Below are 16,675 nucleotides of genomic sequence, written 5' to 3'. Positions count from 1 at the left end.
GCTGGAAATTCAAAACAGAAAATGCTAGAAACACTCAGCAGGTCTAGCAGCACCAGTGGAGAGAGAAACAAACTTACTGTTTGAAGTGACCTTTGGGCTTTTAGGAGAAAGTGAGGACTGCAGATGCTGGAGATCAGAGTCGAGAGTGTGGTGCTGGAAAAGCACAGCAGGCCAGGCAGCATCCGAGGAGCAGGAGAATCGATGTTTCCGGCATAAGCCCTTCATCAGGAATGAGGTACTCATTTTGACCTGCTGTGCTTTTCCAGCACCACACTTGCTACTTTGTGCTCTTAGCACAAGATGTATCCTGGATTTCTTGGACAAGGTAGGTGTCTAAACGAGCCAGGACAATGATGGGAGGGACAGAGTGGACAGGGGTAGAGAGCACTGACTCTATATGGAATAATGTGGCAAAGAAAAGGAGGAGCAAATGCATCCTGGGTTCAGTTTCACAGGATAATTTTGGTGCCTTCAACAGCATAGTCTCAATGCTGCGTGCAGGGTAGAAAATGAATTGAACAGTAATTAAGAATAATGGAGGTGGTGTTGATGTCATTAAGCCGAGCGTAAGGCTTCTGTTCAGTTGAGTTGGGAGAAGTTACTGATTTCAAGCCAAGACGAGTATGGCAGATAGAAACAGCAACAGAGTCGGGAACCTTCTGATCTTTCAGTCTAGTAGCCATGCTTCACAGACAATGAATAGCAGTAGGTTATATGACTATTGTGAGTTTATAGCAAAACTCAATGCTATCCTCAACTAATGCCCACACACCAACATATTTCCAGCAGGGCTAGAGAATACTCAGCTGTAAAAATCTGGAAGGTGCTTTCCTTCCCTTAGTCAGGGATGCTTCAGGTGAGATTTAGCACTGCAATTGTACTCATGACTGAAGATCAGCTACTTCAGCATAAGCCGACCATCCTTCTCGGGACTGTGCAAATTCTGGTTTATTCGAACAAATGGACAAACTGGCGCCTCTGACAAACTGGGTTTATCAGTCAGAGCAAATGGAGCTCTCCCAAGCACAAGATGCCTTGGCATATTCTCTGAATTAAAAATGGAGGGGTGTCTATTATAGAACAACCATCTGACTGGATAGCTGGGGCAGTTATTCACACTGTTTAAACAGTAATTGCTGTCATCTTTCACAGCCAAAGTGGCCTCTGCAGCTTCGCAGGTTCATCCTATGGGGTCAGCGTGAAAGCCCCAAGCGCCTTGCTGACACATCAAATATGGAGAGACAATTAAGATGTACAATGGGAATTGTCGAGTCGTTTCTCAGGAAACCATTTGAAATGCGAAAGAATCAAAGGCCTTTTTTTTGCTCTACGATTCTCTGTCTACTGCAAACTAGAATTAAAGGTCAGGTCAGGCTAAAATTTCCAGAGTTTTACCAATAAGATGATTTATAAACCACACCTTTGTTCATACCTGCGTTGTGCTGAAGCAAACATTGCCTCACTGGGCCTCATTTCCATATGCAAATCCATGAAAAGATACTTTGTCCACTAAATCCTAAAGTTGCAGTCTGTGTAAAACGTGAGTTCAGGTCTTGCACTACAAGGAATGTAAATGTTTGAAGCTAATTCATAACAGGCTGCCCAATAGGCTCCCTAGTGTTATAAATACCATGGATGCCTGAAAGGCAGGCAATCCACCAGGGTCAGACTGTATTTCAGCAACACAGGGTGGATCCAGCTTTGATTGCGTGATTGGAGGGAAAGAGTCAAATGTTTTCAGCAGGAAAACTACACAATTAAAGTCAGGACAGAGGTAAGGGTCCTACCTGAAAAGATGTTGAGTATCTGCTTTAGGAAAGGTGCGCAGGGGATGACGGTGGTGGTTTTTTGGTCTAGTTGAGTCCAAGGTGTCACAGGTAATGAGGACAATGCAGAGTCAAGTTAGAGCTCTACAGTAAATTTGTACTCAAACGATTGAGACAGGTGGTTCTGGAAACTGCAGGTTGCTGCTGGTCAGTCTTGGCAATCTGCTTTATGGATAGCTGCTAAAACTGTGCAGCTGTCTCTGAGAGCACAAACATTACAAGCCTTGGGGCTGGAAGGGTACGGCATTGCTGGCTCAATACAGAGCAGAAAGCTGGAAAGCATGCCTTGAGCACAAAACGCAGTCTGATACTCCCCTAAGTACAGTACTGCCAGAGTCCTTCAGGAGAGGGGAGAAAAGCCTTGTAACTGTCTTCACTGTGTGTAAAAGATCCCATGAGATAAAGATCCATTACTTAGATGATTGGGTAGACTATAATACTTATCAGTTAGCCTGTGTCTCCAAAATAGATGACGTGGTCTTCAATTACATCATAGCTCATGAAAGCTGTGATCAAAACCCAGTAGTTCACTGGCTGCTTCATGCTTTGCGATACCTGAGGTCACGAAATTAAGTCTATAAGGTGATGGAGAAGAATTTCTTCAGCCAGAGGATGGTTAATCTGTGGAACTCATTACTACAGAAGGCTGTGGAGGCCAAGTCATGACTGCATTTAAGTCAGAGATAGACTCATGGTTAGAAAGAGGATCGAGGGTTACAGGGAGTTGGCAGGAGAATAGGTTTGAGAAACATATCAGTCACAATGGAATGGCGGAGCCGACTCAATGGGCTAAATGACCTATTTCGGCTCCTACATCCTATGGCCTAAGGCTGCCTTGTTTAAAATCAGAGCCCCTGGGCCATCTCCTACATCCACGAGGAGGGCACAAGACAATCTCATTCAACCTGCACCTAACCTCTCTAGATTACAGTCACTGGCCTGCAAGTCTTGTGAAGAAAGTAACTGACTATTCTGCAAGTCCACTCAATAGCTGGCACCTGGACTGCTTCACAGATGTGAAGCACTGTGGAACATTGAGACACTGAAAGGCCCCCGTATCAATGCCAGCTCTTTTGGTTATGCAAAATTGTAGTCCTAACTGATCTACCACATACCTTGAGACGACAGCCCCTGGTTTTTGATTTCCCACAAGGGGGAATATCTTCCCAGCATCTAGTCGGTCCAGCCCTGTTGAAATTTTAATTTGAATTTCAAATACATCCCCTCTCATCCTTCTGAACTCTAGTGAACATGTGCCAGAACCAATCTAATGGAACAGTATTGCCATCCCTGGTATCAGCCCAGTGAAGCTCCACTGCACTCTCCACCCAAGAATGGACTCACTTGCCAGTGAGGGAGTCCAAAACTCCAGGTGTGGTCTCACCTAAGGGCGTGTATAACTGCAGTGAGACATATCTACTTCAAAACTCAAATCCTCTGCAATTTGCCTTCCCAACCACTCAGTGTACCTGCTTGTCTACTTTCATTGATTGGTGCATAAGGACATCCAGATCGCTTTTACATTCATATTTTCTAAATCATCACTATTTCGATAAAACTCTGCTGTTCTGCTTTTTACACCGAAACATTAGCCTTGTTGGACTGCACTTGCCATGAATTTGCCCACTCACTTCAACTCGCCTAAACTACGCCATGTTCTTCGTGGCCTGCAACACATTACCAATGAGGGTGAGCATCTCACCAAGACCTTCCCCACACCTCCACTTCTCGCCTTTAAACAACCACCAAACCCCAGACAGATCATTGTTCACAGCAAACTGCCCAGTTTTCAGGACAACATCGACCACAATGCCGTACAACTCTGTCATGGCAGATGCTGCAAGATGTGTCAGAGTGTTGACATGGATACCACCATTACACGTGGAGACACCTCCCACGTTGTACGTGACAAATACGTGTGTGACTCGGTCAACGCTGCAGCCAAGGATGCCCGGTGGCATGGTACATTGGCGAGACCAGCAGACACTATGACAACAGATGAACGGACACCACTCAAACATCACCACGCAGGATTGTTCTCTCCCACTCGGGGAATATTTCAGCAGTCCAGGACATTCTGCCTTCGGGTGACCATCCTCCAAGGTGGACTTCGGGATAAGCAACAACACAAAGTGGCTGAGCAGAGGCTGATAGCCAAGTTCGGTACCCATGGGGATGGGCTCAACCTTGACCTTGGGTTCACGTCACACTACAGGTGACCCCACTGCACTATATACACACACACACTAATATATTCTCACATTCACGCAGACCCTTTCATTTTACACACAGACACAGCCAAGCATGTGCATCCCTCACACACATTTGACCAAGCTTACACACACCCACATACTCACTTTGTCTCTCCTGCAAGCAGAGAATTACATTTTATTTTGCTCAAAAACTGCATGAACCCATTTAAGATTCTCTATGTCCCACTTTTAGAAATAGAACCAGTCTGACTCAACATTGGGACACAGACAGACTTTACCCTCACACCTTTAATGCTTTGTCTGAACTGAGATGGCACCTATTGTAAGGAAAGCTGAAGTTATCCTGAGAATGCAACCTAAAAGATTTACATATTAAAGAACTGAAACTAGCATATTCATTCTAAAAGGTAAAAGATTTAATCTAAATTTGTTTAATATATCATTACAGATCCATGACACTGTAACCCTTTCGCTATAAATTCTGTGTTTTATGGTCTTGCTCCACAACCACCTGATGAAGGAGCAGCACTTTAAAGTTAGTGCTTGTAAATAAACTTGTTGGACTATAACCAGGTGTTGTAAGATTTTTAACTTTGTCCATCCCAGTCCAACGCTGGCATCTCCAAATCATAAATTATCTTGAAGCCTCCTTGCATCTTCCTCACGATCCTGGTCAGTTCTGTCATTAGTGAACTTGGAAATGTTACATTTGGTCCCATGTCCTGTATATTTACATTTATGTATGTTATGAATATTGACAGAATCATAGAATCCCTACAGTGTGGCAGCAGGCCACGTGGCCCATTGAGTTCACACTGGCCCATCAAGTCCAATGCTCTGAAGAGCATTCCACCCCCCAAGTAACCTTGCATTTCTCATGGCTAACCCACCTAGCCTGCACATCTCGACAATATAGGCAATTTAGCACGGCCAATCCACCTAACCTTCACATCTTTGGACTATGGGGAAAACCGGAGCACCTGGAAGAAACTCTTGCAGACACGGGGAGCATGTGCAAACTCTACACAGTCTGTGGAGGGTGGAATGGAAACCGGGCGCTGTGAGGCGGCAGTGCTAACCACTGAACCACCATGCTGCCCAGTTTGAGGCCTCAGCTCTGATTCTTGTGGTGCTCTCACGAGTCACTGTTTGCCATCTGGAAAAAGGCCCATTCCTTGTACACTGTTTCCTTTCCATCAACAAATTATCAATCAATTGCCAATGCTGTCAACACATCCTGTACAACATCAGATTAGACAGAAGGTAACTTGCCATATATTTGTAAATTATTTGATTTGGGCAAGAGGAAACGAATCTGCGCGAATCCACAGGGAGTCTATTGGGCGTGAGTATTTTAATTACCTCTAGATTAATCAACTAAATGTGATACCAGTGGTGGAAAAGTATATATATTTAAGGTTGGCTTCATTTAGCACACATTCGGCTTGAGGAACATCAGGTTATTCTCCCCTCCTAATGTACTATGTTAGCATAAATACTCTCAGATCAGGTGCAGTTCAAGTCAAACACAGTAAAACTCCATTTACATTGACAAATGTCAAATCTCACGAAAGACCAACATCAGGAGGAGACCCTCTCTACTCAAACATCTCAGAGCATCCATCTCAATGGAATCATGGTTGCCAACTTATATTTTCATACAATGGATTTGCCAAAAAAAAGTGATCTCAATGCTGAGTCCTCACATTACAGTGATCCCTAAAGAAAGGCCATTGCTCAAACCTCCCAAATTAAAGGCCATTTCTGATACAGTAAAGACTTTTACAAAATTCTGCTACAATTGACATGAGCTTGCTTAATACTGACTAAGGATGCCTGAAGTGGAAAGGTGTTCTTTTCCTTAAGATGACCATCACCCTTCATCCTTTGAGAAAGGGGTGTGAAAGCATTTCAATTCTACACATTGAGGGTCAGTGCATACTCAATGGGCTGAATGATTTTGTCTTGAGAAGATGATTCTCTACTTCTCATCTTCTCAAGACAAAATTGGCTTAATGACACTTAATATATAAAAGTGGCAAATTAATCACTCACAACAGATCACTCACTCATTTGTGCTTGTGTTCAACACATACGGGTTCTAAAGGACAGGTGTGGAGGAAAACAAACACCAGAATGCTAAAACTGATGTGACAGACTCAGCACCTACCGGATGATGAAAGGCCCTCGTGTTTCCAGCAGTCTCTTCTCATTATTGAACTGCTTCAGTAAGTTGACCATAAACTTGAAGAAATAAGAGTTCATGGTGGGAGTTGAGGGGGAGCATTCCAACGTTCGGGGCCCTAGAGTATAAAAAGAAAATTAATAGACACTTCATCTTTTTCAACAGCATCATCTGGCCGAAGGAAAGTTAAGCCTCATCACTATGTCTGATTACCTTGGGGAAACTGGGAAAGATTCCAGACATTTTTTTTCCCTCAACTTGACTGTGGGGATTTGGAACAAAGTCAGTGACAAGTCAAAGGGCTTTCCCATTTTGTCTGCAATTTGAGTAGGGTCTGGTCAGAGCTTTTCAATAATTTAATTTTGATATTGTAGTAAAGTTAACTTTTAGTTTTTGCCTGTTAAAAGACTGAACACATAATTGAATATTATTTTCAGTCCAAAATGCAATGAAAGGCAGTAACACGTTTGAACAGTAAAATAGAATTCGAGGACCTTTCAAGCAGAAAACGTCAGTTAACAGCAACTTGTTGGTCAGTTACAGAAGAGGTAGAAAAATTGATTTGGAGTGTTTTGGAGACGCACTTGCTAGAAAAATTAGGAGTTTTATGTTGCTCAAGGAAAAGGAGAAGCAAATCTGTGTCGAATGATAATTGGGTCCCAGGTAAGGCTACAGACCACGCAAATGGTTACACACCAGTTATGAACAAGAGCTGGACAAAATGCTTAAGAAATTTAAATAACTAATTTAAAAGAGATTTAGAAAGTGGCATACTTTTGTCTTGGGTGTTGCTTTTTAGTTGATGTCTCAATTTTTGATACTGTTGCTTATTACTAAGTCGGAATACCTGACATACATGATTACAGTCTATGGTGAAGATTAACTGTTAAAAACAGTCTCATACTAAAGTGAAGCATCCATGGTTACATGCCCCTCACACAGTGGAATTAAACTGGGCAATGAGTTACGATCACACAAATGTGTTGCATGACACTAAAAATGCCTTTTCGTACTGTTGGTACTGCCAGAACAGTCAACACATTTCATAAACAAAAACAGAAATTGCTGGAAATGCTCAGCAGGTCTTGCAGATCTGTGGAGAGAAAGCAACGTTCACGTTTCAAATCAGAACTGAGGAAGGGTCACTCGATTTGAAACGTTAAAGCTGCTTTCTCTCCACAGATGCTGCCAGATGTGCTGAGCTTTTCCTGCAATCGCTACTTCTCTTTCTGATTTACAGCAACCGCGGATCTTTCAGTCTTTATTTAACATATTTCCTGACCCTAGTATGTGACTAGTAGTTGCAACTCTCTCACTTCATAAACTGGGAAGAAGTTGTAAAAAGATACCGCATCGATGTGCTGCACGAATCTTGTAACCATACGTACCCTGCTGTTATGGTAAGGGTAAAACAGACTCTTGTCGGGATGAATAATGTATTAAGTCAGTCTCCTTAAGCACCTCTCTACCACCTTCCACCCTCTCCTGCATCCATATACATATAAAAAAGGAATCTGGTATTCGTTTGGATTATGGGCAAAATCAAACCTCCATATTTCGCATCATTTGAGAATAGATGGTTCCCAGATTGGCATAAATCCACATTTTAATGTAGCAATAGTGCATCATTCCAACATCAGAGTAGGAACTGACTGTAAACTAACTGCTCACTGCCAGTCATGTCTGAATCCGTAGAGACAAATGCTGTGGTGTACTGTTTCAACATATAGTGCTTGGACCAGTTCAATGGGTTTGAGATTGTACTATGGCCCTTAGGATAAATTAATTCAGAGTAAACATTAGCCGCAAGCATAAAACTTCATTCAGTGCACACGATTCCCAGATACATGAGAAAATGCCACAGCAGCAAGTTTGTGTTATTAAGGTGCATTGTGCAGGCCATTATTCCCCACATTTATTCCTGACGGTAGAGAGCTGGACAGCAAAATAAAGTTCTGAAACTGAAAAACATCCGTCATCTAGCTGCAATCTACTGAGATTCCTCTCCTTAACTAAGTATAAACATTGAACATAAATTCTTAATAGGAACTGCAAGTCAAGCAGAACTCTCAGCTAAAAATCAGCATAGAGACAGCTATTGCAAATTATGGGATAAACAAGCAACAATCTGCTCTTCAAAACAGGAAATGCAAAATTAAATTTCTAAAATGAAAAAAGGAGCAAAAAAATCTGTCAAGATCAATGCTAAAGCAGTAAAAGCTAGAGGGGGACTGAGCTTGCACTCAACTAACTGGATGAGCGAACTATACCTTCTTGTCTATCTTGACTTATTAAAAACTATGGCTGCATAGGATAAAAAGCACCAGTGCAATGGCTGCTGCTGATACAGAATTCTGTTGTGTTCAGAGAATCATACCCGGGAAATGTGCAGGAATAGCTATCTGGCAATACTTAGTATGAGATTAGTACAACAGCAGGAGGGTCTTTGAATGGTCATGTGATCTCTCGCTCGCCATTAGGTCTTCGTGGTAGATCCAGGATACACTCCTGGCAACTAAAAGCGGTGCTAACGTTCCAACAGTGTAGCCAAACGACACCTGCTAATCCTGGATCTGTTTTCAACAAAGGTCCGGCACGTTCTATGACATCAAATGGCTTGACTACCAGGGTCTTCACTGCAACGTTCAAGTTATGATGACCATACGCAATTCTGCGTTGAAGAGTGTGTGTTGCTGGAAAAGCACAGCTGGTCAGGCAGCATCTGAGGAGCAAGAGAATTCATGTTTCAGGCATAAGCTCTTCATCAGGAATTCTCCTGCTCCTCGGATGCTGCCTGACCGGCTGTGCTTTTCCAGTGCCACACTTTTCGACTCTGATCACCAGCATCTGCAATTCTCACATTTTCCGAGATGTAATTTTGCCCATTACAAATTTTCTTTCTCCTTAACTAAAAATAACCACCACGCTCTGATCATCTTTAAGGACAATGGAAATCAAATGGCTTATCACTATCTGTCTCCGTAACTGCTTATGGATTGTCTGGGACTATTATAGAGATTATCCATTTAGTTGGCTCCCCTACTAATGACAAACCCAATCTTTCCCAAAACCTAGTCCCAATTATTCCTTGTTCAGCCCACCTCATCCTTTTGACCAACCTCCTTGGCTTCGTTCTCATGAAAGAGAACACTCAACATTTTTTCCTGGTCTCAAATTCTAATTGACATTAGAATTACACCCTGCCATCATTTTCAGGAGGGAATGATGGACCAGTGGTAGTCTTGCTAGTTTGTTAAACTAGACAGCCAGGTAATGTTTGGGAGACACTAGTTTGAATCCTGCCATCGCAGTTTGGGGAATCTGAATTCAATAAAAATCTGGAATTAAGAGTCGAATGATGACCATGAATCTGTCGTCAATTGTCAGAAAAACCCGTCTGGCTCAGATGGCCAGGGAAGTAATCAGAAACCCTTGTTTGGTCTGGCATTCATGACTCCAGACTTTCAGCAATGGGGTTGACTCTTAACTGCCCTCTGGGGAATTAGGGATGGGCAATAAATGCTGGCCCAGCCAGTGATACCCATATCTATGAATTAATTTAAAAAATATAATTTTGCCAGTCGACCAACCATCTCATTTCCAACTACCTCATCTCTCCAAAATATCTGGGTGTGCTATTGCTCTGAGGCAAGTTCTGATTTGGATCTATCTCACCTCCAACAACCATGGAATGGCCACAAAGTCACACAGCCATGCTTGTGAAGTCTCTCAGAAACCCCTCAACTACCCTCCTCCTTAACATTCTCCTAAAACAAAATATATTTTGTACTAAGCTGTTGGACATCGTAAAGAGTTTTTGTTGCTGGTTTTCCTTAAAGATAGACTTATGGCAGTACATAATGTTGGCTCACCATCACCTTCAAAGGCCATCTATGGATGAGCAACCACCACTACCCTTGACGTGGTAATTATGCCCTTAAGCAATTAAAAAAAGTCTCATAGGTTTTAAAATGCTTTCCTAAAAGGCATTGTAAAAGCGTAGGTTGTCATCATGAATAAAATATGAAGAGGCGCACTTAAGTATGGTGAAAACGTCAACTTTCTACCTGCTGGGGTGGTGGGGAGGACGGAAAGAACAAGCATCAGTGATTTAATGTGCTTTAATCAACTATTGCATGTCTACTAAAGTAGCAAACCAAAAAGGGTCTTGGTTTAACATTTCATTGAAAAGCAGCATCTCTCAATAGTGCAGCTGTCCCTCAGAACTGCACTGGGAACAACAGCCTAGATTTTGTACATAAGAATGAGACTTGAACTAACAATCTTCTGACTAAGATGAGGGTATTTGACTGAGTAGTCTAGGAACGCTGGATTTCAAAGCTCTTCAACTCCGTTCTGTCAATGAATAACATCACAGCTGATCTGACAATGGCCTCAATTCCACCTTCCCATCTGCATCCAGAACCCTGACTCCTTACTCTACGAAAAATCTAAACTAGCTTTGAATAAATCCACTTGCCCAGCTTACGCTACTTTCTGGGCAAGACAATTCCACATACCAAAGACACATAGAATTTTTATTTTAATCTCCATCATAACATAGTGACCTGTTATTCTTAATCTGTGCCCTTATGTTCTCGCCTCCTGCTTAGGAGGAAACATCCTCCAGGGATTTACCCAGTCAACTCCCTCAGGATCTTACATGTTTTAATGAGATCACCTCTCTCTTTCAAACTCCCAATGATACAGGTCCAACCTGTTCAACCTTTCTTCATAACCCCTTTAATCATTTTAATATAGAAGTGAAAAACACCTCAGTCACCTGCCCTGCCTTATTTTCCAAGAGTAGGGCAAGTTTTGCACCTTTGGCAGATACATCCATAAATTGAATCAGAAATTTTTCTTGTACACACTTAACAAATTCCTCTCCATCTAAACCCTTAATACTATGGCAGTCCCAGTCTATGTTTGGAAAGTTAAATTCCCCTACCATAATCATCCTATCATTCTTACAGATAGCTGAGATCTCCTTATAACACAACAGAGGGTGGTGGTGGAAGGTTGTTTTTCAGACTGGAGGCCTGTGACCAGTGGAGTGCCACAAGGATCGGTACTGGGTCCACCAGTTTTCATCATTTATATAAATGATTTGGATGTGAGCATAAGAGGTATAGTTAGTACGTTAGCAGATGACACCAAAATTGGAGGTGTAGTGGACAGCGAAGAAGGTTACCTTGGATTACAACGGGATCTTGATCAGATGCCAATGGGCTGAGAAGTGGCAGATGATGTTTAATTCAGATAAATGTGAGATACTGAATTTTGGGAAAGCAAACCTTAACTGGACTTATACACTTAATAGTAAGGTCTTAAGGAGTGTTGCTGAACAAAGAGAATTTGGAGTGCAGATTCATGGCTCCTTGAAAGTGGAGTCGCAGGTAGATAGGATAGTGAAGAAGGCGTTTGGTATGCTTTCCTTTATTGGTCATAGTATTGAGTACAGGAGTTGGGAGGCCATGCTGCGGATGTACAGGACATTGGTTAGGCCACAGTTGGAATATTGCATGCAATTCTGGTCTCCTTCCTATTGGGAAGATGTTATGAAACTTGAAAGAGTTCAGAAAAGATTAACAAGGATGTTGCCAGGGTTGGAGGATTTGAGCTAAAGGGAAAGGCTGAACAGGCTCGGGCTGTTTTCCCTGGAGTGTCAGAGTCTGAGGGATGACCTTATAGAGGTTTATAAAATCATGAGGGGCACAGAGAGGGTAAATAGGCAAAGTCTTTTCCCTGGGGTTGCAGAGTCCAGAATTAGAGGGCATAGGTTTAGGTTGAGAGGGGAAAGATATAAAAGAGATATAAGGGGCAGCTTTTTCAAGTGTATGGAATGAGCTGCCAGAGGAAGTGGTGGAGGCTGGTACAACTGAAACACTTAAGAGGCATTTGGATGGGTATATGAACAGGAAGGGTTTGGAGGGATATGGGCTGGGCGCTGGCAGATGGGACTAGATTGGGTTGGGATATCTGGTCTGCATGGACGGGTTGCATTGAAGGGTCTGTTTCCGTGCTGTACATCTCTGTGACTCTAACAGAGATCATTTCAGTAGCTTTATGATGCAAGTGAACCTCTTCTGTTTTCTTGGTCTATGCTCTATCCTTAATTACTAAAAGCAACCAATCTTACCTGGTATCTGCCTTGGTCACTCTCTAACCAGCCGCCAAGTGCAGGATAACCAGATTTCTCTACTCAGAGGAATTCCTTCATCAAGCAGCCTCGGTGAAGACTCATGGCCTTGGGAGCAAGGCAACAAGGCTGCAAAGAGGGAGAAACATGAGGTACACCAAGCAGTAACAACTGGCGACAATAGGCTGGGATTCTCAGAGTACCAGGAAGGGCAGGTGGCCAAAGAGAGATTAAATAAAAAGGTCTGGCAGCAGCCGGATGGTATTAGAATGTTGGAATCTGGCATGACATCAGAAGACCCAGTTCAATAAACATTGAAAGCAGGAGAAGTAGCCCGTTCAGCACTTTGAGCTTGCTCTGCCATTCAATAAGATCATGGCCAAGTGTCTATTTCAATGCTATACAACTGCTTTCTCCCCAGGGCACTTGATGCGTTTAGAATCTAAAAATCTGCCTCTACCTTTGTTTATATTCAGTTATTCGAACTCCACAGTCTTCTGTGGTAGAGAGATCCACACGTTCACTATCCTTTGCGATAAGAAATCTTTCCTCATCTCACTCCTAAATGTTCTAACTTATATCCTGAGACTGTGAACCAGAATTATGGCCTTCATTTTTAAATAACTGGGTGATATACATCAAGTCTAAATTAAGGTAGACTGGAGGTACCAAATAAGCCACACTAGTTTGTTCAGAAATTTAAAGTGTTGAAATGCTTTCTATTTGTCAGGCTGAACACAGCTCCAACAACACTGAAGCAGCTTGACCCTATCCAGGACAGAGCAGTCAGACAAAGTTGATGAGATGAACTACCCATCCATACCATAAACCTTGACTCACCCCACCACCAGTACACAAGGGCAACAGCATTGTGTGCCAACTGTACGATGCCCTGCAGCAAGTCACTAGGCCACAGAGCCGAAGCAAAGGAACCCCATGACCTGCAGAGCATCACCCAGCCATACAGTACCCCGATAGAGACCAATATCATTGCTCCCTTACTCTCACAAGGTCAGAAATCTGAAACTTGCTGCCTAACAGCACTGTAGGTGTACCTTCACAAGGTGGCAATTTACTATCACTTTCTCAAGAGTAACTGTGCTGTCTTTCCATTTTCAGAAGTTGCCATGGCATCGAAGGTAATATGCTAGCATGGATAGGGGATTAGTTAGCTAACAATAAGTAGTGAGTAAGCATAAATGGGTAATTTTCAAGTTGTCAAATGGAATGCCAAAGGATAAGTGCTGAGGAATCAACTAACTACAATTTATTTCAACAACTTGAATGCAAGGGCTGAATGAATGATTGCTAAATTTGCTGATGATGTGAAGATTGGTAGGAAAGTAAGTTGTGAAGGCAACATAAGGAATCTCAAAGAGAAATGGAGAGGTAAAGTGACTGGGCAAAAGCTTGGCAGATGGAGTATGATGTGGGAACTTGTCCACTTTGGCATGCAGATTAGAAAAGCAGTATATCTGTAGAATCATAGTGTGGAAGAGGTCCTTCAGCCCATCAAGTCTGTACCTCCAAAGTTGCATGAAATCTACACTAGTCCCACCTTTCAACATTCGGTCCACAGCCTTGAATTGTATGACATTTCAAGAGGTCATCCAAATACTTCTTAAAGATTGTGAAACTACCTGTGTCAACTATCTTCCCAGGCAGAGTACTCCAGAACTGCTACCACCTTCTGCATGAAAAAGTTTTTTCTCAAATCCCTCCTATTACTTAAGTAGAGACAAGCTGCAGAATTCTGAGGAACATCAGAAATGAGTTGTGCTGGTACATGAATTACAAAAGGTAAGTACTGAGGTACATCAAGTGATTAAGAAGAATGTTGCTGTTTATCGCAGGGGATTGGAATACAAGAGCAAGGAAGATTTACTACAACTCTACGTGGCTTTGATCAGACCACATGTGGAGTACAGTTTTTGTCTCATCATTTAAAAGATATAAAGATACGAGAAACAGTTCACAGAACCGATGACTTGACTGAAACCTGGAAAAATGAAAGACTGTATCCACTGAAGTATAGGCATTATTTTGAAATATTCAAGATCCTGAGGGAACGTGACAAGATGGGTGCTCAAAGGATGCTCCCCCCTTGGAGGACAGACTAATACTAGGGGACATAGTTTAAAAATTAGAGGCCTCCCATTTAAGATGGAAACAAGGAGAAATTTTCTTTCGAGGGCTATCTTTGGACCCCTCTTCCCCATTAATGGTAAAGGCAAGGTTATTTCATATTTTAAGTCAGGAGTACCTGTTGTTAGATTCTTGACTAACAAGGCAGTCCAAGGTTATCTGAGAGTAGGCAGGAATAGGAACTGAGACTGTGATTAGATGGGCTAATATCTCATTGAATCAAGAAGCAGGCTTGTGGGCTGAAAGGCCTACTCCAATTCTTAATTCATTCTATTGTAAGTATTTAGGGTTGGGCAATAAATGCTGGCCTTGTTAGTGACTCTCCTATTCCTGGAATGAAACCCCATCTACTGGAAAATCTCAAAACCTAACTAATGACAACTCTTTGGAATCTTCCTCCTAACTATTATTGCTCATTCTCTGCAACACCAAAGTTACTATGAATTTACTATCTATCCCTTGATGGATATTGGTGATAAGTCATGACAGACAGCTATCAGACTAATGCAATGCTCACGGTGAGACAGTATTCCAACAGTCTGACTTCACCTAACTCCCCACTATCTGCAATGAAAAATTAAATGTTTGCTTAGTTCCATTTTTCACAGATATGCATACAGTTCTCCTACCCAGCAATTTCAAAGTCATTTCGTGGTTTAAAATCTACCACCTCAAGGTAAAACCATGTCCTCGGAAGCACACAGACCCAAATGATCCAACCTGTGGTCTTTAATAGCTTAAACCAGAACAGCGATACAGTATACCTCAGCATCTACACGTTTGGATAGGTGTTTGGGCACTGGGGAGAACTTTAGCCCCTTCAGTCTGTTCTGCTGTTCAATAGGATCATGGCTGATCTACAACTGATCTTGACTGACCTGTCCCTGCTTCACATCCCTTAATTTTGGTTAACAGAAAAAACATTTTTTTTTTAATGAAATCAAATGCATTGCGTGCAGAGAAAAAACTTCTAGCATCCTGTGTGCGAAGTATTTGCCAATATGGTCCCTGAAGAGTCTCTCATGTAGACAGAGGAGTGAAGGTGGTGTTTGGCATGCTTGTCTTTATTGGTCAGTGCATTGAGTATAGCAATTATGTTGCAGCTGTACAGGACATTGGTTAGGCCACTTTGGGAATACTGCGTTCAATTCTGGTCTCCCTGCCATATGGTGTTGTTAAACTTGAAAGAGTCCAGAAAAGACTTACAAGGATGTTGCCAGGGTTGGAGGGTTTGAGCTGTAGGGAGAGACTGAATAGGCTAGGGCTATTTTCCCTGGAGTGCCAGAGGCTGAGGGGTAACCTTATAAAAGTTTCTAAAATCATGAGGGCCATGGATAGGGTGAATAGTCAAGATCTTTTCCCACAGGTAGGGGAGTACAAAACTAGCGGGCATGAGTTTTAAGGAGAGAGGGAAAAGATTTAAAAGGGACCCAAGGGACAACATTTTCACGCAGAGTGCGGTGCATGTATGGAATGAGCTGCCAGAGGAAGTGATGGAGGCTGACACAATTACGACATTTAAAAGGCATCTTTATGGGAATACGAATAGGAAGAGCTGAGAGCATGTAGGCTGAAATAGGACTAGATTAATTTAGAATATCAGGTTGGCATGGATGTGTTGGACTGATGGGTCTGTTTCCATGCTGTACATCTATAGGACTCTTCCTTTTAAGACTATGTGTATTTTGACCGGGGGACGTAAGCAGGTGGTTTCATTGCTCGCTGGTAAGCACATTTAGTTCCACTTCTCGGGGTGTAGGAATCAGTGGTAGAACACTACTTATTTTCTATTCCAACTTGCCTAAAGTACTGGTAGACACCCTGAACGGTTATAAGTTGGGCTTGTCTGTGATAACTTCTAAGGTGTCTCAGCCTGCTGGTACTCACTATGTATATTAACACAAAGAAGATTACCATGTAGTTGATGTAATGGAAGGTTGATGCCGTGTGGAGCTGCCTTATTGCTTTTGGGGCGTAGGATGATGGAAAAAGCAAACAAGAAATGCCAACAGCACAGGTTATATTTCTGATTGTGTTTAATACTTCCCCTCCTACCATTTTCTATTTGATTTGAAAAATTTCTAAGAGTGGAAGAAACTGCTTTTAATTTTTTGACCTCATCTAAAATTACATCTTTAAATATTTAACATCGGCACTTGCAAAG

General features: G+C 42.3%; 1 protein-coding gene across 2 annotated transcripts in view; it reads right to left on the bottom strand.

Annotated features, from left to right (window-relative positions):
* vac14 (vac14 homolog (S. cerevisiae)) overlaps positions 1-16,675 on the bottom strand; it is a 350,714-nt gene that overhangs the window by 170,577 nt on the left and 163,462 nt on the right. For both annotated transcript variants that reach the window (XM_060838263.1, XM_060838264.1), the window contains exon 15: positions 6,210-6,342. In XM_060838263.1, coding sequence (XP_060694246.1) covers positions 6,210-6,342 — 133 coding nt within the window. The remainder of the gene's footprint in view (positions 1-6,209; positions 6,343-16,675) is intronic.

The sequence above is a fragment of the Hemiscyllium ocellatum genome, chromosome 17, assembly GCF_020745735.1.
Source record: "Hemiscyllium ocellatum isolate sHemOce1 chromosome 17, sHemOce1.pat.X.cur, whole genome shotgun sequence".
Taxonomy (NCBI): domain Eukaryota; kingdom Metazoa; phylum Chordata; class Chondrichthyes; order Orectolobiformes; family Hemiscylliidae; genus Hemiscyllium; species Hemiscyllium ocellatum.
The sequence above is the reverse complement of the archived record's forward strand: the minus strand, read 5'-3'. Positions and strand labels throughout refer to the sequence as shown.